Below are 23,123 nucleotides of genomic sequence, written 5' to 3' on the forward strand. Positions count from 1 at the left end.
ACGGTCAGCCCCTTTCCTAAATCTTCGTTCGCGAAGCCAAGCCATAACGATGACTTTCTGGATCTATTAATGTTAAATTTAACATAATAGAACATTTGGAAGAATTAATCTCGAACTATGCAGGAAGGTTTGCTATTTTGGCTATACGAAATTATGCGAATTAATACATCGGAATCCAGCTCTTTCTCATACTCTGCTAATCAAGGTCTGAAGTAACAAGATTAAAATTAAGATTTGAAATCTAAATTAGTGTCTCATTTCACAGTCAAGGAGTAGAAATATAAGCCTTGCAGGGTTTTAACTGAGAAATTACTTTAATCAGTGTTGCCAGCTTGAACCACAGTGCAATATTTCATGCACAGATAATTAGTTCTTGGCATATATTTCCATTGTATAAAATATAAAATCCTAATAAAAACAAAAACTTCATCAAATTAACATGATAAAGATGCCAAATAAAATCATACTGCCAAAAAAATATTATATAGCTAAAAATGATATATAGTCCAGCTTTAATGAAAAGACACTGTTCTGTTTGTGACAGCAAACACATTTACCACGGTACTGAATGAAAACCGGAAAACCTACAGGAAGGTTTTAATACATATACCTGAAATTATAACAAAAACTTCAAATGAAAAAAAGTGAAGCTTAAAGGGTTTTCTCTGTAAGAGTATTTGCACCACAGCTGACAATCAGACATGAACTATTGAGTATTCTGAAGGAGTACAGTACTCTAAGGTTTGTGTTCTTTGTCAAGCTACTCAAATGAGGCTTCTTACAGCACTGATCTCTATCCCTTAGGCGATGAACCCATAATATAAAACGTGTTTTTAATAAACATACTTGAATATTTAATTTATTATACATTCACGAATACCTTGTCCGAGACCATCCGATCCTTTATGCATGCATTTCAGAAAAATAACAACTTTCCTATCATACTACTCTTTCAAAATATACAAGAAGGTAGTTCTGCTTTTGAGACAATAACGTATCCGTTTCAGGTAATGATCAGTAGTGAGTGAACCTTTTGAGCAAGGGAACATGTGCTTTGGCTTTGAAAACGAGATTTACAGGTGAAGTTGCACCAAAGTTGCTAGAATCCCTTGTACAAGCAGTCCACTAAAGTGCACATTGACCCCCATATCCTTAACAAACCAGGTTACACCAACTTATTCAAGTCCCAGTACTTGATAGATCTCTACCCTATTAATGTACAGTTTCCATTTCCAGTTGTGCGTCTGCATATTCTCCAGCTTCCTTTGAACTGATAAATATTACAATTAGCCATCTGTGTCAGTAATGTGAGTTCAATCAAGTGTTTATGTGCTGAAGGAAACCGAATGCCTGCGCATGCTATACGCTGCTAGAACCACAGGAAAGAACCAATGTTCCGGGTACAATAAAGGAATGCCGAGGTTTGCGCAACCGGACGCTGGCTTGGATGCACATCAGCTACCTAGCAGAGAAGGTCATCCATAGTCCAGTTGCCGCAATCCCCAAACTAGGGCAGGTTCAACAGATTGTGCTTGGCATACAGGTCTTCTGTCACCTGGTACACCTCTGAGATGAGGGGCAAGGCATCACCTAGCATGGCCACCACCTGCTCAGGGGGTCCCACATTCATCACTTCGAAGAACGTGGCTCGCCCTGGGAGCGCACAGAAAGCCACGCCGGCAGCCTTGCGAACGATCCAGGGATGGTGCTGGGCCAGGGACTCGTTGTAGGCGTCGGCGCACATGACGGAGGTCTTGCTGTCCGCCGCGCTGGTGCGCAGCCGCTCCAGGAAGAGCTGGAGCCAACGCAGCGCTCGGTGCAGCCTCAGCAGAGTGCGGCAGCCCGACTCCGGAAAGCTGCCACGTTTGGCGAGGTCCACAAGCTCGCTTTCCAGCTCATAAGTCACCATGGACTGGATGGTGGCGTACTGCTCCCCATTCTTCCCGTTGCGATAGTTCACCATGACCTGGATTTTACTCACTGCATCTTTGGAGATGAAGGAGAACACACTTCCCAGACTGTTCATGAATCTGGAAGGGAAAGCAAAAGATAAACAATGCTAATTTGTCATCACTTTTTATTCTTGCCTGTGTGTGTGGCACATGATGCATATAATCATATGGACTAGCACAGCAAAACTCGGACTGGGAATGAATTTATTATTTCATCATTGTAACTGTGATCCTAGTGCAGGCTTTCAGCAAAGTATTTGAAACAAATCAGAAAATAAAACAATAAAATGTGGGCCGGATAATCAGGTGAGTGAGTCGAGTGAATGAATTGAATGAATGAAAATCAATGAGAACGGTCGTTGCAAACTCGTCTACGGGAAAGTTTCTTTAAATCGCTGCTTACCGCACAAGTCCTCGCCATCCTGCCACATAGTTATCTATAACAACTTCTTTGTTTTCTGTAAGACATGACTTGAAAACATCAAGCACTTCTCTTAGACAGAATTCCTGATCGTCCGTGGAACCTGCCATTCTCACCCGGAAATTGGACATCCAGTGTCATGAATAATTATTCTATCATGTTTCCTGCTCGCTCTCTAGTGACCGTAAATCTTGTTGTATTACTGCATATATAATCGGTTACTCCTGTTAACTGATAAATGTAACACAATTTTTTTTAAATAAAATTTTACATCTAACTTATCTTCAATAAAGCGCTATTAAAATGTCTAAATTGGGCGTTTTAATCAACATCGGACTTATTTCAAATGCCATTTTATGCGATACATTTTCTCGACGGAGTTTGGTATCTGTATAAACTCCACCTGCTTTACGTGTTTTTGAGGGACTTGTATTGCTGGTCGTTGACCAATAAAATGCACATAAAATGTCACGTGATTCTGAATTATACAGGGCTGGTTAAGGAAATATGTCCAAGATGGCGCCGCACTGTGATATGAATTTCTGCTAATAGTATAAACCGTGACGTTCCGCACGTTGAACCTGTTGTGTATAAATTGTGTATTTAAAGTGAAGTTAGAATTAAGTGTTTTATATTGAGATGAAAATATGTTATCATAACTCAGCTGAATGATTTACGTATTCAAGTTTGCAAACTTGAGTTGTAAAAATTTGAGTCAGAGTGTTTTATTTTCATTGATTGATTTCTTGTGAGTGAAAACTCTGACGTGAGGACTGTCCAAGAAGAGCTTCGTTGTCATGCCTGAGATTAAAGTAACGCCGCTTGGTAAGAGGGAAGCTCACATTTGGTGTTAGTTTGAGTTAGCGGGCATTTTCGATTTCTTCGATCAAACAAAGTGGAAGAAGAATGGACGAATAAAGAGATAATTGTGTGTGTGTGTCGCTGTTTTCCGTACAGGTGCCGGTCAGGATGTGGGTCGCAGCTGCATACTGGTGTCGATCGGAGGTAAAAACATCATGCTGGATTGTGGCATGCATATGGGATACAACGACGACGTGAGTAAAAACAAACGAAATATACGGTATTACACTCTTTAATTAGAATCTCTCTTCTTAATAACATCACTAATATAATAATAAGTGCATCATTAATATTAGTCTCTTTTATAAGATATTCACTTTCATGATTTTTTGCTGCTTAACTGATGTTTTCATCCAAATTGACCTACAGTGTTTTGACAGCGGGCAGGGTATTTTTACTGGAGTAATTCACAGGAAAAGAACCTCAATCAAGGGTATTTCAGCAGCTGTGGGATTCAAACAACAATCTTCATATTGCACTGCATCATCTCCCTGACCAGTGCTCCTCCTGCTGCCCCTTTAAGATGCATAGACAGTTGTGAGGAAAAATGTGTATGAACCTTCTGGAATTGTCTGGATTTCTCCTTGAATGGATCTTTAAAATGTTATCTGAATCATAATACTAAATCAAGAGAGTCTTATTTAATAAACATGACACACAACATTTTACATCTTTCTTGAACGCATGGTTTAAACAGTCAAGGTCTTTAATGGAAAAAGTATGGAAACCCTTATATTTACAAACTAGTGGAACCTCCTTTATTGACAGCAACCTCAAGCAAACATTTTATGCTGCTTCTGATCAGACCTGATCAACGTTTAGGAGGTTCACCACTCGTCAGTGCAAAAATGTTTCAGTTCAAGTTTTTTTTTTTTTTTCTTTCCTTAAACTCATTTAGTTTCTTCTATGGTATCTTCTCATGAGCAGTGCTTTTCTTTTGGTGAACTCATGAACACAGATGTTGTTATGCGGAAGAGATGCTTAGCTTTAACCGTAGGGTTCTGCATCATTTGTTTGATAATTTTACAATGTGCCCTTGTTCTGATCCTGGGGAGAGTAGCAGCGGTGCTGAATTTCTTGCATTTATAAGCTGTCTGCCAGACTGGACTGATGGAGGCCCAAGTCTTTAGAAATTCTTTTGTAACCCTTTCCAGTCTTCAGAGCTTAGACAGCTCTTCCTCTGAGGTCCTCTGAAATCACTTTTAATCAGACCATATTGCACTTCAGCAGATTTCTGTTGCAAAGATCACGTAAACAACATTGTGCATTTTTCATACGGCAGGGAAACTCAAACTTACACCTCAGTTGATTGAAACCCCTGAGTTTACATCATCCTAGAGATTCACATTCTTTTTCTGTCTGTGATCTTGATTTCTTTAACTGCACCCTCACTTTTGGTAAGTGCTGGTCTTGGTCAGGGTGAGCTAGAGCCTATCCTGGAATCACTGGGCACAAGGTCAGGGGGGTAACACCCTGGACAGGACAGCAGCTGATTGCAGGTCATCCACACACACAAAGGAAAAATTTAGCGCTACCAATTCACCTGAACGGCATGAATTTGGACTGTGGGAGCAAAGCCACACAGACTTGCAAAGAAAATGCCTGATCTTCTATGTGTGGCAAACTTCACATAGGCTGAGCTGGATTTGACCTTACGCCTAAGCAGCCCAGATGCTGTGAGGTGGCAGCAGCACTACCCCCTGCACCACTGTGCTGCATTTGTTTAACCTGCATGTTAAATATAGATATAGCAGTGTAAAATGTTTGTTAAATAAGACTATTATTATGACTCAGATTAATATATCAGATTTTAGGAACCGTTCATGCAGAAATCCAGATAATTCCAAAGATTAGAAACTTTTTCTCACAGTTGTATGTGCTGTACATGACATTTGGTATGATTAAAGATTATAATAAACAACAAAGCCGAGATGGTATAATCAAGAATGTTTCGACATTTATTAATTACAGAGGCGTTTCCCAGACTTCTCCTATATAACTCAAAATGGACGACTGACTGAATTCTTGGACTGTGTCATCATAAGGTGCGTGCTTTTTCATCTAAATGTTTTTAAAGGCATCCTTATATTCACTTGAGGGGTTGACAGTTTATCCTCCCCCTACATCTCGACAGTCATTTTCATCTGGACCACTGTGGTGCTCTGCCCTACATGAGTGAGATGGTGGGTTACGATGGTCCCATATACATGACCCACCCAACCAAAGCCATTTGCCCCATTCTGCTGGAGGATTTCAGGAAGATCACTGTTGACAAGAAAGGAGAAACCAACTTTTTCACCTCTCAGATGATCAAAGACTGCATGAAAAAGGTGGTGCCTTTGAACCTACATCAAACTGTGCAGGTACAGTGTTCTTTTCTGCAGTTGTACACATCTTGATCCTACAGTCCACAAGAAGTGTGTGTGTGCTCCGTCGCTTTCAGCCATTTGCTTGTCCTATTCGTCTAAAATGAAAAGATCATTCGTTTTTGGTTTTTACTGTGAAGTGGTGGAACGGGCACTCTCTGTTCCTCAGAACTGCTGAATTCCTCCCGTGATTGCGTGCCTGCAAACTCGTGTTTTGCAGAATCCTTTCCTCTTCTGAGATCTTGACTGTTACATACATTTGTCTAATACCTTCTGCAACGATTATATATGTATTTCCTTTTTGAATCTTTGTCTTTAAAGTGAGGGATTTCTCATATTTTCAATTAATTTTGTTTTCAATTGACATACAAATAAGACATTATCATTTCAAATTAGACATGAAATTATACAATTTAATTTAAAATAATGAACCAAATACAAATGAAAGAAAGGGCACATTATACTAGGTATTATTTTTAATCATTATTCAGTTGATTCCTTTGTCCAAGGTGATTTGAAATGTTAGCTTTGTGCATAAATATTTACAGTTATTTACACATTTATACAGCTAAGTGATATTATTTGGAGTAATTCAGCGTAAATACCTTGATCAAAAGTGCTGCAGTAGGAGCAGGAATCAAAACTCATGTCCTTCATTTGAGAATAGTTCTAACCACTGCATGACCTGCTGTCCCAAAAGAGTTTTTTTTGTTCATTAGTCATTTATTTAACTTCTTTTCCCAAAGAATTTACATGTTTATAGCCATCTAGACAGCAGGACATTTATGTAGGAGCAGTTTACGGTAAAGTCATTGTTCAAAACATTAACGCACTTGGGGTTTAAACCAATAACCTTTTGGTTACAGGTCATGATGCCTAAGCCCTAGTCTGCCAACCATAAGTAACAGTATCCAAATACCAGAATGCACCTTGTTTTAAGGTTAGTCGTTTGCTGGACATGAATTAACCAGTTAGTCCATGATGACTGTACCACCACTCTTCAGGTGGATGATGAGCTAGAGATCAAGGCTTATTATGCAGGACATGTGCTGGGGGCTGCCATGGTCCAGATCAAAGTTGGATCAGAATCTGTGGTCTACACTGTGAGTATGAGAAAACAAATTTCATTTCAGTACAAACTGATATAATTCTATTCTGTATATTTTTGTTTTGTCTGACATAGTCCTTTCTTGTGGGACAATATGATGATAAAGGGTATTTAATTTACAACATTTGTCTCAGTTTGTGAGTGTGTGTGTCTTTGTGTGTTACCAAAGAATGCAGATTTTCATTTATTTATAATTTTGTTTTGGCAGGGGGATTATAACATGACACCAGACAGACATTTAGGGTAAGTTAGTCCAATGTGTCTTTTGTCAGGGTCATGTGTTTTTAGTGAATTATTTCAGTTCAGTTTATTTATTTATTTATTTATTTATTTTGCACCATTCTCACCATGGGTGCCCAAGATCATTTGACATTGGATCAATCAAGAATTTATAGATGTACAGTCACATATTATCTGGGGGGAGTGCCCATTAAGGTCCGTTGCTGAATAAGCAATTTCAGCGCAGTTTAAAGCCTCTTCTCACATTTACAGAGCTGCCTGGATAGACAAGTGTCGCCCAGATATCCTAATATCAGAGTCTACGTACGCCACCACTATACGGGACTCAAAGCGCTGCCGGGAGAGAGACTTCCTGAAGAAGGTGCATGAGACGGTGGAGAGAGGAGGGAAGGTGAGGCCACTCAAAGAAGAAACGACCCACACCTTGAGAAGGATAAGATTATTTGTCATTGTAGTTGATCATAATAATTTTTTGAAGTGATTTGATAATGCTTTCTGCTGTGTGTGACCGGTGTGAGATTGTTGAAGATTTTTTCTGTTTTCAGGTTCTTATTCCTGTCTTTGCACTTGGAAGAGCCCAGGAACTCTGTATTCTGCTTGAAACTTTCTGGTGAGCAGTGAAGTGGGGCCTCTGGGGCCATTATAGCCTTGGTCTACATGCTGCACGTTTTTAATTCTCAGCCACAAGTAGCATACTTGAATTGTTTCTTTTCTTATAGGGAAAGGATGAATCTCAAAGCTCCCATTTACTTCTCAACTGGTCTCACGGAAAAGGCCAACCATTACTACAAACTTTTCATCACGTGGACCAACCAGAAGATCCGCAAAACCTTTGTTCAAAGGAACATGTTTGAGTTCAAGCACATCAAAGCCTTTGACCGGTCTTATGCTGACAACCCGGGGCCAATGGTCAGTTTATCTCTCATGCCTTGTTAACTAACACAATTTATTTTAAATATTTGAAAATAAAGAAATATAAGCTCAGTTGAAATATTAAGCAAGGACATATTGTTTGTAATTAATTCAGTTCAGTGGTATAAAATTTCCGACTGGAATCTGAGTGAGGATTTTATTTGGCAGTATGTAATATGCACCTTGTTTCGAACCACATTATCTAAAATCATGTGAGTCCAGGGTTGTCAAACAGCACTTTCTCAGAATTTTGCATGCTTAATTTTTGCAGGTTGACAAAGGCTATCCTTGAATTGACTGTCCACTGCACATCATGGAAAGTTTTTCTTAGGGTTGCAGTGGGATCAAGGAATGGTAATATGCAGCACTAATGGCACTGTGTTTTTCTTTTTCTTCTCAAAGGTGGTCTTTGCTACACCGGGGATGCTGCATGCTGGACAGTCTCTCCAAATATTCAAGAAGTGGGCTGGTAATGAGAAGAATATGGTGAGTCTCTATTAGGTGCCTGAACATTCACCTCGACTGAAACTGGCCCACCTCATCTACTCACTGTCCTGCCTGCATCTTTGCAGTCTTTGACGACAGTGACTAAATTCTTTTTTGATTTTCTAAATGTCTGTAAGATAAAGGAAGACATTGCTGCCATTACTATGTACATTGTGAGATCTGATTTGTTTTTCTGATGTGATGCCTGGCTTTAGAGATAATTTTGCCTTTCGTGTATAACACCTTATGTGGCCCTGTGTCACAATGGCCTGATACAGCACTGTGATATTGTTTTCTGACACTTTGTATGCTCTTAATTACTCTGTACCAGACCAGAGCTTGTAAAACGAGTCACAGATCAGGTAACATATTTTAAAGGAATTCCTCCCTGTGAGATCTCTGTAGCAGTTACTTCAATTTGTCTCTCTCATGGCAGGTGATCATGCCAGGGTACTGCGTGCAGGGTACAGTGGGACACAAGTTGCTCAGCGGACAGAAGAAGCTAGAGATGGAGGGAAGAACTACAGTATGAAACACTAATTTACACTTTTTTTCTGCAATACCTAGAACAAGGATGACCCAACCTGGGGTTTGGAGAGTTGCAGTCCAGCAGATTTTACACAATACATTTTAATTAGCACTGATTTACACTCAAAGCAATAAATGAGGTGATATGTGTATAAGTCAGTAGAGTAGTTAAAGATGGGGTAAACCAGAAAGCAGCACACACTGCAGCCGTCCAGAAATTCCCCGAAAGAGGCGCACACATGGATCACACCAGTGAAAATGTAATATTGCAGGGCTGTAAATCAGTGTTTAAGCCATTGTTTGACTCAGAAATTGAGTTAAATAGATTCAGCAGCCATCATTTGTCTAGATAAATCCTGCTCTTCTCATGTGCTGGTGTGGTCCTTAACCACCAAACAGCTTCAGTCCTCTCCAGGCTGCTGAAATAACTTGAGGCCCTACTCTTGCCAGTGAAAGTGGAGCTGTAGCCACAGCAGTGACCTCATCTGATTAGTATGCTGGACTGTTTTTTGTTTATTCTTTGTCCAACTCCAATTGCTCCTCCTGCTGGATTGAGCATGCCAGGAATATCCTTTTCAAAATACAGTGTCAGTAGCTCCATGAGTATTCCTGGGCATGTGTTTTTTTGCAACAGTATATTTTACTCATAATATTTTGTACTTGTACTAAAATTTATATTAGGACATTTATTTTTTTCCCCAAACAACTGCAGAAAGAAATTTACCCACAAATGCAATCAGTTGAATTTGCCGTACAGTCTGGCTTGAATTTTCAAATGAACTTGAGACATAATTCCGCTTGCAAGGCCATACCCCAGGATGTGAGTGCTCACCCTGTTCCTTCTGCCCCACCTCTGTGTTTGTCCACAGCTGGAGGTTAAGCTGCAGGTGGAGTATATGTCTTTCAGCGCACACGCAGACGCCAAGGGCATCATGCAGCTGATCCGCATGGCAGAGCCCCGCAACGTGATGCTGGTGCACGGCGAGGCCAAAAAGATGGAGTTCCTCAAGGACAAGATTGAGCAGGAGTTCAGTGAGTGGAATCCAATGTAGACAGTGGGGTTTTCGCTCAGATGGTCATACAGCCCGTCTACACACAGTGGGCCGTGTTTTATTTAAGCCAGGCTCAGGATTTGTCATTGTCACTTAATGGCATGAAGTTTTTAATCTTACTCAGAGTGCGGAATAATTTAATTCCACATTTTCTGCAGTACCAGAATAGGTATCGTAGCGATATTTAGCTGTGACTTTAAAGTAAGTCAGGATATTAGGTCAGTATTAGGTGTTGCTTCTGTTTTTCCTGATCTCTGCACCACGTTGTCCTACATATCTTATTGGGAAATTAATTGCTCTTTATAATTATAATTTTTAAGTCAAGATTTCAGATTTCTCTCTTTCATTTCCTGTGCACAGTGCTAGAACTGTTATACAGTTTGTGTTTTTACAGTTAAGTGTCCTTGCCTGTGGCTTTGACTTGTCAGATGACTGCAGAAGGACAACCTTTGTCCAAATATGACCTGTTGATACTACTGCTAGGTTGGGTCGCAAACTAGTCTGTGGGTGTAAAGCTAATTCTTCCCGCTCATCACACTTCTCACACTGATCTTCTCACTGTCTTAGCGGGAATCAGTTGTTTCATGCCGGCCAATGGCGAGACAACTACTATACCCACAAACCCCAGCGTACCGGTGGACATCTCCTTGAACCTTCTCAAGAGGGAGGCTGCTTTTGGAGGTGAGGTCAGCAGGGGGCGCCAAAGCTCTTGTAGAAATCTTTTCTGTTAGCTTTAATTGTGTTTCTTTACATGTTGCTTAATTGGCTGTAAAGAAACAAAAAAAGCACATGGATTTCAGTAAAAGCCTGATTTTTGTAACAGGCATGTTCTAGAGTTTGAGTTCTGGGATTTCATTGTTTTGAACTTTCACAAAAGTACATACCACAAAAAATGTCAGGGACTGCACAGCAATGTTTTGTCATGTAATCGTATAAAAGAGACGCGTGTGTGAGAGTTTTGTTTAGCAGTCATAATTGAAAAGAAGGAGCCCTGTTTTCAAACCTAAAATGCTGTGGTGATGCTCACCAAATGTCTTTATCTCAAATTATGAACAACGACTAACAACTGATAAACACCTGACAATAATCTCAACAGTCTGTTGACAAGCTGGGAGGTTATCATGCTTGTTTGTTGCCTTTTAAGGCTTAAAACCCTTTTTACTGTTACTGATACTTGTGAAACAGCACGATTTGAGGACTTTGATTATTGTAATTTTTAGAAATGATTTTAAGTTTTTGTTGTTTAATTAAAAGGAAGTTTAACCTAATTAGGGGGCTGGGATAGTTATATTCTCTTGATAGCCTGCTGTTGTTTCATTGTGCCTTTTTGGTTTTTTGCAGGGCCTCTGCCTGACCCAAAGAAGCCTCGAACCATGCACGGAACACTCATCATGAAGGACAGCGTATGTGCAGGAGCCTCTACAATGCTTTTATTCTGTGTTTTCCTCCACTCCCTGCCCACTGGACACCCCAGTGAGAGACGCTCTGCTGTTCAAACAAGGGAGGGGCTGATGTAGGACAAACTGGGGCATAAATGGGACATTTGGCACTGTGCCTGGCTTTGTATTCAGTCTCCTTCTTAAAAATGCATCGGCTGTGCCGCTCTGACGCCTTGGCTCGCACCTCGTGCAGGAGCACTTCGCTGTCGTTAGACTCTCTCCGGGCAAAGTGCACATTATCGTGGCACTTTGTCTGTGCCACTTCAGGGCAATCTGACCTCATAGCAGCTGATTTATTTATTTTTGCACTGTGCTGCTCGGAGACCATGAATAATGCAGAACTCTCCCAGAGCTTTTACTTAAACGGGGAAATAAACTGCTTTTACTGTACCTCTCAAATAATTTATTCACCCCCCCAATGTAAGGGAGATTGTTTTAACAGAACAGAAACCTTGAAATGGAGGTGATGAAGACTGAGCTGGGCTAATTAGACTGAGGGTTCTTCTTTCTTTCTTATACTTCTGTCATTCTCATCTTCCGCCACCGGTTCCCTCTTCCCTGTCTCTGTAGAGTCTCCGCCTGGTGTCGCCAGAGCAGGCCCTGAAGGAGCTGGACCTCAATGAGCACCAGCTTCGCTTCACTTGTCGTGTACAGCTTCAGGATCCCTACAGTGACACCGACACCCTCAGCAGGGTGTACAACCACCTCAAGAGGTGAGGACAGCAAAAACACCCTATGACATAATTTCTTGTTAAAATACACTCCTCCACCTCTGGCTGCTGGTGGGCTCAGGATCTCTAGCTTCTCGGAACTACTGAATGCCTTTCAGCATTCAGGAACGAAATGCATTTCTTTCAGACCCACTTCTCTCCTGATCTCCAAACTGCTCTGTAAACTGGCATTACACCATCTGTCACGATCATCTCTGTACTGCCTGTCAACTCTGTGTGTAACACTGGCAGAAACTGTGGTGTTGGACATAGTGACTGTGATTCGACAGTCCCATGTCTATAAGTGTTCATGTGTTGTAAAATTCACTTTCAATACATCACTGTGGAGATGAAGTATCTGCTAAAGGAATGAATGTAACTGTGAAATATTCTTTTTAATAAGATGTAACAGTCCAAGGCAAAACTCTGCGGGTTCAATAATGGCTTCCCTCTTTAAATGTAAATGTGATTTCCTGTAAAAGAATATAATCCACCTCCTATTACTTCTTCTCATAATCCTACAGTTTTTGAGTCACTGCAATGTCAAGTAATCACAAACTATTTTTAAACACATGCTGCCCACATTATGACTTCTGCCATCTGTCCCTGTTCTTAGGACCGAGACTGGAGTGGTGCTCTGTTTTCAGTTCTTCCCCAGAGCTGTTTTTCTAGCTCAGTATTCAGCAGCATTGTTACAGTTCAGGAATCACATCTTGAATTATGCAGACCATACTGTGGTGTTAAAGTATTAACCATCCAATGCCCAGATTGTCCTGAGGTTGAACTTCAGTTCTCCATTCTGTGTGTCTGTGTACAGTGTGCTGAAAGGGTACACTGTCCAGCACCTCCCTGACGGCACGGTCATGGTGGAGTCCATCGTCCTCAAAGTGTCCTCCTCTGCCGAGGACCCCAACACAAAGGTGGTGCTGCTCTCCTGGAGTTACCAGGTAACACCTGGATGTACAATTCAGGGTTCACAGCTGCCTCATTAAACTTTCAGTATCTTCATCAAATTGTTGTACACATGAAGAAATGTTATTACTATAAATCTAAGATTTTGGGTGATGGCATAAGAAAGTTTACAGTTGTTTAAAGCAAAGTCCAACTAATACATTTAACATTTGTAATTAATAACTGCAGGAAGCATATTCATAAAGAGATTTGTTTAATCAGAAGTAAAATGTTTTAAAGGTGTGAATTTTAAACAGCACATTCAGTTTTTTAATAGTTTGAATACACCTAATTCATGACTAGAGTAAGTTGCACTGCATGGCAACAGCATTGTTTGTGTCATCTTATGAAAAAAGTCAGTGATGGGGCTTTGTTTAAGCACAAAGGGTTGCAGCGGTTGTTTTGGAAAGCCCAGCTCAGGGAAAGTTTTAGTGAGTTGCCGTGCAAACATGGTGTGGGTGCTTGACGGGTCACAATTTCAGTTCAGGTTCTGTGGTTCTCAGTGGTTTCCAGTGTAGCACTGTGTCATGTGCTGGTGACAGTAACGGTGACACGTGTGTTGCTCATAGGTTGGTCTTTAGGTCTCTTCTTATACCTAAAGTCAGCTGTTCTGACACCACTGTAAACTGCTTTATTACCAACATTTTCACAATGGGTTAATCCGGGGTCTGGGTATTTGCTTTTGCAAACAAAACTAGAAATACGGTTTTAGCCATTTAATAAGTATTTATTTATATAATCTAGTTTATTCCATGAAGACCCTCAGTATGTGTGACTTTTTTCTTCTTAATTTTAAGATTTTGCTTCGTTTTGTTTTTTGAATAGTTGAAATTCATAGAGTTTTTACAATAAAATTAAATCTAAAATGAGAAGTAACTCAACTGACCCTTTTGAGGTGTGACCAATCAAACCATTTCCACTTAATGGGGCAGGAAGTTGAACCACAGACCACCCCCTACAAGACAGTGTACTGAGCCAGTTTTTTTTCTATTGTGTCACCATCAAAATAAAATACTGTGTTTTTCTGACCTAGTCCACTGGTTACCAAGTGTTACAGTTTAATTGTTAAAATCTTCAGATTTTTTTTTTTTTTTTTGGAGGGGATGTATTTACTAAAGGACTAAAATGACCTAAAGAACTATTAATGGAAAAATTTCCAGTTGACTTATTATTATGTAGTTTGTTAACAGCAGCTGACGTTTTGATGCTGGAAATGTGAATAATTTTTAGTGCTTTTTGTGAATGTAGATATTTTTTGGCTTTGTTGATCGATTGCTGAAACATCTTTAATATTCAAAAACGGACAGAGATGCTTTATTTTTTCATGTGTTTTATTCTTTTTCTTAGTTTTTTTTTTGGTTTGTTACAAATTTTGAGTTACAGAAAGATTAATGCATTTATGTATTTGAAATTCCTGTTTTGTAGGACGAAGACCTGGGCAGCTTCTTGTCTTCATTGCTCAGAAAAGGATTGCCTCCGTGACTGTGCTAAATTGACTTGTGTGTGTACTCTTTACTTGTGTTTTTCTCTTTTGAACTAGTTTGAATTAAACTTTTATAATAAAAAGCTGCACTTTTGTTAGTTAATGAACATACAACAGGACCGACATAGTCAGGAACACAAATGAAGCTTTGAATTGGGCCTTCATGTTGTTGCAAACAATTTACTAGGGATCTCCACATTCCATTTCACTCTGAAATTTTTGACGCTGGTTTATTTACCCAACAACCTCAGCCTTGGGAGAAAAATAGTCATAACTAAGCAAATTAAGTTGAGGAGCCCATTTTGTAAATAATAAGGATTTGGAAGCAACATAGGTTGATTAAAAACTTCATGAATCCTAAAAGAAATTGTTTGCTTTTAAGGAGTGAAATGTTTGACACTGATTGCAGTGGTGAAGATAATTCTGCATTGGTTCGTTCTGTCTGTCCGGTACTGGAACGGAAACATCCATTCTTGTTATTTCCCATGACTGGCTTAAAATCAATCTGACAAAGCATCCAAGTGCTTCGGCAAACGTCTGCCGCATTAACGTAATTTCTCAAAAGCAAGCAAGTTATACAGGTTGAAGAGTGAAAGTACAGCAGAGGTGGAACAGGCTGGTTGCTATGGGGTCGTCCTCAGTGTTTGGGTTGCAGTCACTGAGAAGTTATGTGCTGTTGGGGACAGATTAGTCTATGAAGTCAATGGTCAGACCTCCATAGGACCAATGGTCAGGCGTTGAGATAGTATCGGTGATGCTGGAGACTTCCATGGGACCCCAGGCAAGCTGTGGTAAGAGATGATGTAGACTGTAATGACCCCAAGTTCATCTAGGGGTGTAGAAGGGTTTAACATAAAGGTTTTATACCAAGTTATGAGTGATGAATTGACAAGACAACAAATAGGGTACACAAACAGGCGTGTATGTTTAATGTTTTGGTGAAAATGCAGAGAAATAAAGAGCCTACAAATAAACTTTACAAAAGTGGACAAAAAGCAAAAGACTATTAAAAATAAACAAAAAGCCTAACGTAACACTTAGGCACTTTCTAACTTCAAACTGAAAACAAAAAAGGTCAAAACCCAAAACAAAGTCGTCCGCCACCTTCCTAACGACACCACTTTTACACTGCCTAAAGAAAACAAACACACAACCAAACAACTACAAGTAGTTTAAAGAAAGAAGCAAAAATATCAACAGGATGATCAAGAACACTATCATAATCACAATACAATAGTTGGTTAATACACAAGCAATATCTGGGAAGTCCCACCCCTGCTGGTCCAGCGAATCAGGTGCACCTCTCCTTGAATGATGTTGCTGGAACAGTGTGACTCCGGTCCAAGTCAAGGGGTGGGGAAAACCAAAAAAACAAGATGGACACCTACTGTGGATGTAACAAGACTGCCATCAGTCCAGCAGTCAATTTCTGTAAGTCTCCATGGAGTCTATGGTTAGACGTCCTTCGAGATATTGTAGGGCTTCCATAAGGCTGAAATGGTATGAGTCTACTGAACCAGTGGTCAGACACTACAGGAGATATCATAGATCTAAAGCCAACAGTTTAGATGGTGTTAGAGATGATGTAGACCTTCATCGACCCAATAGCCAGATGCTGTTGAAGATGGTGTCGACCTCCATGGAGCCAATGGTCAGATGTCCTTGGAGATGATGTAGACCCCTTTGGTCTTGTGAGTCCGCAGCCACCTGAAGGAGGCCCACTTGCAGTAGCCAGTGGTGAAGTAGTAGAGCACTGGGTCTAGACAGCTGTTGAGGCTCACCAAGGCCACAGTGACACGACGCGCCTGATAGATGGCAGTGACGTAGGCGCAGTGCTGGATGATCCCACGGCGCATGAGCAGGTGCAGAAGGTGGACAACGTGGTAGGGCAGGAAGCAGATCACGGTTATGGTCAGGATGGCGCAGATAATTCGTAATGCCCGTCGGCTGGTGGCTGTGTGAATGCGGGCGATGCGGCGAGCTACCACCGGGTAGCAGACCATAATGATGACGAAGGGCACCAACGAGCCGAACACAAAGCTGCAGACGCTGTAGAGCACCATGCGAGTACTCCACTCATGCTCGGAGAAGTTTTCGAAGCAGCTGCGCTGCCCCACCTGTCTACTCCCTGGGTCACTCTCCAGAGGACCTGCCACAATGAAAGCCACGGCAGCAGCTCCGGTCACCAGCCACACGGCCAGGCTGACCAGCCGGGACCAGCGGGTTCGTTGGAGTCGCAGGTAGGTGTGCGGGTGCACCGTGGCAATGTAGCGGTCAATGCAGATGCAGGTGAGGAAGGCGATGCTGATGTAGATGTTGGCAAAGAACAGGGTGCCGGTGATGCGGCATGCCAGGTCACCAAACACCCAGTCGTTGGAGTTCACGTGGTAGTGGATGCGGAAGGGTAGCGTGCAAAGGAAGGCCGTGTCGGCCAGTGCCAGGTTGACGACAAATATGATAGATGAGGTGTGCGCTGTGACCCTGAAGGTGAACACATAGAGGGCAAACAGGTTGCCGAAGAGCCCAAACACGAGCGCAGTGCCATAGACAGCTGGAAAGAGGTAGAACTGGAACTCGGCTGTTGGAAAGCAAGAGTCGTTTTGGGAGATGTTCATTTTTTGCAATTCGATCCGTCTTCCGAATGAATATGTATGGAACTCCCGTCCTCGTTGGGTCACCAAAGGGAGCAGAATGTCCCTCTGCTTCTCTTTCCCGCCCTAGAATGGAAAGCCCATGATCGCAACAGAAACTATTAAGTAAATGATATTGAGATGTTTTATATGCTCTTTTTCAATAGCAAAATGAACTGAACACATCATATTACAAGGTCAGCAAATTTGGTTGTCGGTTTCCTTTTCAGTGATCGAGCTCAGATGATCAAACTGATCAAATAGTCAAAACTATAAATTGACTGAGATTTTAGGTGAAGCAAAGCAGTAGAAGGTGACACATCAGCTAACGAGGAAAGTGACATTCAATGTAAACGCAGAGCTGCCCACTGGCCCACCGAGGTCCCTCCTGGCTGACAGCCATATGGTTTCTCCTCCATATGAAAACCATGACCACGAGCGATGGTGAAGAACACTTACTGTGCACACACTGGCATCAAATCCTGAAGATCGAATCGAATAAAAACCAAGGAAAGGGTGAGCGGAGACATGCGCTGTTGTAAAACGTGTCCTCGGAAGAGTTATTTTCAAGCACGGTGAACCTGCTGCTGCCACCTCCGTGGAAAATGTAGCAATGAGTTCTGAGCGTGAACCAAACCACAGGAAGTGAGCAGTGGGGTATGCGCCATGCTCATCACACACGTCGCTGTACCTTGAGCGACAATGTTTAACCTGTCACCAGTAACAACTTTTAAACATTTGCTGCGTTTTTGTCACAGTTTGTAAGTCGATCTGTGTATTTTACGTAGTTTTTCCACTACTTCTCTTCGAAGGTTCTTGCTAAGTTGATCACCGTTTATTGATAATGTTTTGTAATATTGGGCAAGAAGACTAAACAATTGTACTGCATGAACAAGACCACCCGTCCACCACCCGCACCTGCTGATGTGGACACAAAAGTGTCCTGGTTTGTCCCGCTTTCATCCAAGCGTGTCCTGGTTCATCCTGTTGTTACCAAGGTGTGGAAGGTGCAGTTTGTGGATGTTGACACAAGGGGGCAGCCCTCACGTTTCGAAAAGGATACCCATTGTTCTGTAGAAAACAAAAGTCCTCCATTGCTCCTCTTCTACAGTACATAAGTGACCTACATTCATAACATTTTTACATAAGTTCCCAAGACATTATTCTGCATTATTCTGCATTTCACGGAGAAAAATGCTCCGTTTGTCAAATTAATTTCCAGTTTGTAACTGATTTGTAATTGAATTTGTCATTAATTTAACTGAATGGCTTCATGCTGCAAGACCAAGGTGTGATGAGGCTCCTCTTGCTGCAGAGGCTGGAATCAAACAGGATCATGTCTCCCCATTCACAACACCAGCTAAGCCTCTCTGTCTTTCCTGCCCACGGTTCTGTCTTAGCGTTGCAGGAGGGTTAGCATACTGGATTGGAAAATTCACCTTCATTCATTCGAATAAAGGTGTGGAAGAAAGGGGCAGCAGGTGCAATGGTGGTAAAAGGTGACATCTGAAGGTTGCTAGTTCAAATCTGAACCCCCTGTATTAGTCCATAAATAATTATGTAAACAGGTAAATTGTTGTAAGTGACTTAGTGTAGGAGGGTTTGTGGTGGCGCAGTGGGTTGAGCCACAGTCCTGCTCTCCGGTGGGTCTGGGGTTCGAGTCCTGCTCGGGGTGCCTTGCGACGGCCTGGCGTCCCATCCTGGGTGTGTCCCCTCCCCCTCTGGCCTTACGCCCTGTGTTACCGGGTAGGCTCCGGTTCCCCGTGACCCCATATGGGATAAGCGGTTCAGAAAATGTGTGTGTGTGACTTAGTGTACAAACCTAGCCTTTTGTCGCTATAAACCTGTTAATAATATAATGTAGCAGTTATGCTTATTTTGAAAGGTGAAGGATGATTAAGTGAAAAGAAGGGGACAAGGAGAGCTGGTAATGTAATGGTTAGAACTGCTTCTTTTGGACCCAAAAGTTGCAGGTTTGAGACTCACCTCCAGCTGTAGTACTCTTGAGCAAGGGATTTACCATAAATTGCTCCAGTAAAATTACCCAGCTGTATAAATTAGTAAATAGTTGTACGTAGCTTAACATTGTAAGTTGCTTTGGAAAAAAATCATTGAATAAATGTAAGAAACTGGTGCTTTTTAAACGATTTCAAAGCAGAAAAATATTTAGCCACAGCTGTACAGGTTTCATTTAGTGGTTCGATAATTTTGCCCGAATTGAAGTGCCTTTAATCACTTTTAAAAGGGCAGAGAAAAAACTGTGCTGGTTTAGATTTGGTGTTCAGGTTGCTTCCTGGAAGACGCCGTGCACTTGGCCAAGCTTCTTTCTCGACCCACACACCATGCTGTTCCATTCATCCGTCCACGACAGAGCCGGTATCCAGCAGAATGTGACCAAAGCCTGGCGTTTTACTGAGGCTTTACGAAGTATTGTGTGACGGGACCGATTAGCATTTCCCCCCAAATGGAAAATCCCAGTTTTGACCCCCTTGACAACCGTCCGACAATAACGGGACGTCCCATGAGCCACGGGCTGGCAGAAAGGGCCTTTCATTGCAATTCCTCAGACAGAGGCCTTGCACAAAACCTGCGTTTCAAAGGTACTCCCGATGGTCCGTTTGTGTTTGAGATTCCGGAATCTTCCAGTCTTCTGCAGCTTTTTACTTACTTCTGCAGCTTTTTTTCCCACTACTTATGAATTAAACAGTTTAACATTAAACAGTCTTCATCCTGTTTTTTTAATTTATTATTTATTTTTGTTTACTGGAGCAACATCAGTTTAACTACTAAGAAGTCCTTCAATTTTAAAGGCACATTTATCCCTCTCTGTCCCCACTATTAACAGTTCTAAATAAATATGTATGGTTTCTCATGGCACCGCCATACATTTTTTTTCTGAAAATACGAAGACACGAAACACAACCTCATTCCTCTGACACAGTTGTCAAGAAATGATGTTTTACTGTTATTATTTACACTTCAAGTTCCCTCTATTAACAGTATATAGATGACCAAAATAATTTTTAGCCTGTTTCTCTCTTTTTTGTGTCTCCAAAATAATTGAATGAACCAGTCTGAAAATATTTAAATACATCAGCGAATTCCAAATCTAATTTCCTCTGATGAGATCTGTGATTAAAACAGATCTCACCTATATTAATTTATATTATAGAACTGCTTCTCACTTTCTGCTGCGGAAGTGCCAGCCTGCAGGTGTTCAATACAGCCCTTGAAGTGCTTGGAAGAGGTCCAGTAAGAATCCCCAGCTGACTCGAACCCTCCTGTTCACAGCAGAACCCCACCCAATGCGGTCAGAGACTCAAGAAACAGACCCAGCAACACCCTTCTTTCCTGAGTGTTGGATAGGGGGCAGTGCAACAGTAGCTGAGATTTACATCGATTCATTTAGCAGATGCTTTTGTCCAAAGTGGCGTACAATGGTTTTTAACTAGTATTTATCCGACTCCTTTATTTACAGCGACAGTGTTAGATACACTGAGCTTAACTCGCTATATTCACTCACACATTTATACAGCTGAGCAACTTAATGTCCGCAGTTCATATGTGTTTGGGCTGTGGGAGCAAACAAATGCAAATATGGGCAGAACATGCAAACTCCACACAGAATAGGTGGGGACCGCACCTATGTCCAACTGTGCGGACGAAGCACTGTGAGGCACTAGTGCTACCCTCAGCACCACCTTGCCAATTGACAAAATACACCCAACCATCATATATAAGACATCAGGCAGAAGGCTGCATGGGGTGAAGTCTGAAGTCCTGCTAAGATGGAAATAAACACGTTTAAGTGTCACAGGCCAATGCTCAAGCCCTGATCGCTGTTAACCACAGTGGTGGAAGTGTACAGCAACATTCTGGAGGGAAGCTCTTTACGCCTGGGGTCATACTTCCACCTTTTCCCACATTTACGCCTTAACGTGGAACGGCCGATGGCAAGCATTCACTGCTACAGGTCCGAAGAGGCAATGAGTGTGACAGTGTGTCTCTTCCCTCTTTTTTTCTACGATGCAAAATAATTTTCTTAAGGGGAAGCAGGTGGACACACCACGTTTACTTTTTTCATCACTTTTTCTTTTTCTTCTTAAATCTTTCGTTGGGTCATTATCGCTTAAAACAAGGTGTTTGATTCACTGATGAATTCTGGTTTTATTCAGCTTTTAGACAGAGAGGTGATTGACTCCTCATGTATAATGCCAGCAACCCCTTTTTTAGGTGCAATGCAATGACAAAAAGGGTTAGGATTGCAATGTTTAAACCAGCGTAACCAAAATAATGAAAAAAAAGAAAAATGTTCACCCGTGACTGAAGCACTGAGAACACTATTCATTATGTAACTCTGGCTTACGTTTTCTGTACTTCTGTATTTCCATGGAAACAGCATCGTCATGTGATAAATTATTTACATCCTTTGAATTGTGTTCCACTAGTTAAGGCCAGTCACTGGTTAAAAAATAAATCTCTCAACACATTATTGCCATCATTCAATGTTCCACAGTCTGCATGGGAAAACATTTAACCGCAACCTAACAAATATATGCTGATAAACAGGGAAGTGTGTCGAACATTTCCAGCCCGGGAGCACAGATGTGTCCCTGGACCCTTTCCTGTTCTACTTCAGGAACGACCCCATCACCCTGTGCACACAGCAAACGGATCAGCGCAATTCCAGAAGAATGGGACCGGTCTCTTTTAGTACCGCTGGGTGTCAAGGTTGAAGCTGGGGGGCTAACATGACTAGTAAAAAAAAAAGAAAAAAGAAATCGAGGGGATTCCTAATGTTTGAGATTAACACCCGTTACACTTCTCGGGCTTTAGGAATTCTCCTGCTGACCCTTTGATCTCACACATGCTCCATCTATGAGTTTACTGCCTGTGGGGCCAACCAGTGGCATATCTGCAATTTAAACGTCATATAATGGGCACAATAGGACATGCATGCTAACATTGATTTAAACGGTGGCGGAAACATGCATGCGTCCGTCTCCACAAACACACCCATGTGCTCCTATTGCCCAACACTCTGAAATATGATGTGGGATAGAAATAACATTCACTGGAAAAACCTGCCAGGCATCGGGTGCAAAAACACCCAAGGCAGCTGGGTCACACTATATTGAAGGCCATGAATTATTCATATTTTTCCCCTCCTCGGCTGCCTCGCCTGCACTACCTCCCGGAGCCACGTTTGATGTTAACAGCACGTTGTGCTCCAATGTCTGAATGTTAGGCTTGAAAATGAAATGGCTGGCATTACAGCACAGCCCAAAGCCTACAATCTGAGTACTCTTCAGTATTTATTGGCATTTCATTTAGAAAATAAATGGTTGGATGGCCGGATGATTAATGACAGGCCCCAGGCGAGCTGTCATTGGCATTTATTTATCTGCAGCTTCTGCGTGTCCCTCACGCGTCCTTCTCCTCCACATGCCATTTGGGAAACGACCATACTTTAGAGCAACGAATCTGTGCAATTCAGTGGCTGCTGCTTTAGAACGATCTTTTTCGGAAACCATGGTGATAATCTGGGTCATTCTCTTTCTGGGTCTCTGTGTCACTGTTTGCTCATAGCGATTTCTGTCATTCCTGCCAAGCATTTGTGCTCTCCTTTGCAGAGGGATGCCCCAGCAACGCCACACGGAGGGGACATAGCTTAAAGGGCATAGATTTACAGCAGGAAAGTGGATTGGAGGGTGGGAGCATTTCATTAAGACAGTCATATGCATATGCATATTGTTAAGGTCAGCAGGTGGTGCAATGGTTCGAGCTGTCACCTTACGCTCAAAAGACTCAGGTTTAAAGGGTTAAATCTCACCTCCTGTTGTGGTGTAGTAAGTCACATAGGGAAAAGCATCAGCTAAACGAATAAATGTAATGTCATCAGCCACTGATCTGTTTAGCCAGCCCCTCATTTGGAGGATCTTCTCGCACACAGAAGTACAAGTGCAGTACATACAAAAAACACA

General features: G+C 41.7%; 3 protein-coding genes across 3 annotated transcripts; 1 reads left to right on the plus strand and 2 right to left on the minus strand.

The window, feature by feature from the left end:
* Positions 1 to 510: 510 nt before the first annotated feature.
* Positions 511 to 2,494, minus strand: cptp (ceramide-1-phosphate transfer protein). The gene is made up of 2 exons (XM_018760361.2): positions 2,356 to 2,494; positions 511 to 2,030 (listed from the first exon to the last, which is right to left on the minus strand). Exons 1-2 carry the CDS (start codon positions 2,481 to 2,483, stop codon positions 1,508 to 1,510), a joined length of 651 nt encoding a protein of 216 aa, XP_018615877.1. The 5' UTR covers positions 2,484 to 2,494; the 3' UTR covers positions 511 to 1,507.
* Positions 2,495 to 2,896: 402 nt separating this feature from the next.
* ints11 (integrator complex subunit 11) lies at positions 2,897 to 14,796 on the plus strand. Its single transcript, XM_018760213.1, has 17 exons — positions 2,897 to 3,198; positions 3,331 to 3,428; positions 5,206 to 5,279; positions 5,369 to 5,597; positions 6,605 to 6,703; positions 6,917 to 6,951; positions 7,201 to 7,339; positions 7,494 to 7,558; positions 7,668 to 7,857; positions 8,263 to 8,346; positions 8,783 to 8,872; positions 9,744 to 9,906; positions 10,494 to 10,607; positions 11,268 to 11,329; positions 11,936 to 12,078; positions 12,893 to 13,022; positions 14,452 to 14,796. The coding sequence occupies exons 1-17, from the start codon at positions 3,171 to 3,173 to the stop codon at positions 14,506 to 14,508; spliced, it is 1,800 nt and encodes a 599-aa protein (XP_018615729.1). The 5' UTR covers positions 2,897 to 3,170; the 3' UTR covers positions 14,509 to 14,796.
* A 1,365-nt stretch (positions 14,797 to 16,161) lies between these two features.
* LOC108939122 (lysophosphatidic acid receptor 6) lies at positions 16,162 to 17,637 on the minus strand. Its single transcript, XM_018760257.2, has 2 exons — positions 17,599 to 17,637; positions 16,162 to 17,226 (listed from the first exon to the last, which is right to left on the minus strand). The coding sequence occupies exon 2, from the start codon at positions 17,122 to 17,124 to the stop codon at positions 16,162 to 16,164; it is 963 nt and encodes a 320-aa protein (XP_018615773.2). The 5' UTR covers positions 17,125 to 17,226; positions 17,599 to 17,637.
* Positions 17,638 to 23,123: the final 5,486 nt, after the last annotated feature.

This window comes from Scleropages formosus, chromosome 19 (assembly GCF_900964775.1).
Source record: "Scleropages formosus chromosome 19, fSclFor1.1, whole genome shotgun sequence".
Lineage (NCBI taxonomy): Eukaryota > Metazoa > Chordata > Actinopteri > Osteoglossiformes > Osteoglossidae > Scleropages > Scleropages formosus.

Coding starts and splice junctions, on each gene's coding strand:
- cptp (XM_018760361.2), bottom strand. CDS start 2,483: ATGGCAGGTTCCACGGACGATCAGGAATTCTGTCTAAGAGAAGTGCTT. Junction 2,031..2,355: donor GGATGGCGAGGACTTGTGCG/GTAAGCAGCGAT, acceptor TTTCCCTTCCAG/ATTCATGAACAGTCTGGGAA.
- ints11 (XM_018760213.1), top strand. CDS start 3,171: ATGCCTGAGATTAAAGTAACGCCGCTTG. Junction 8,873..9,743: donor AGATGGAGGGAAGAACTACA/GTATGAAACACT, acceptor GTTTGTCCACAG/CTGGAGGTTAAGCTGCAGGT. Junction 12,079..12,892: donor GTGTACAACCACCTCAAGAG/GTGAGGACAGCA, acceptor GTCTGTGTACAG/TGTGCTGAAAGGGTACACTG.
- LOC108939122 (XM_018760257.2), bottom strand. CDS start 17,124: ATGAACATCTCCCAAAACGACTCTTGCTTTCCAACAGCCGAGTTCCAG.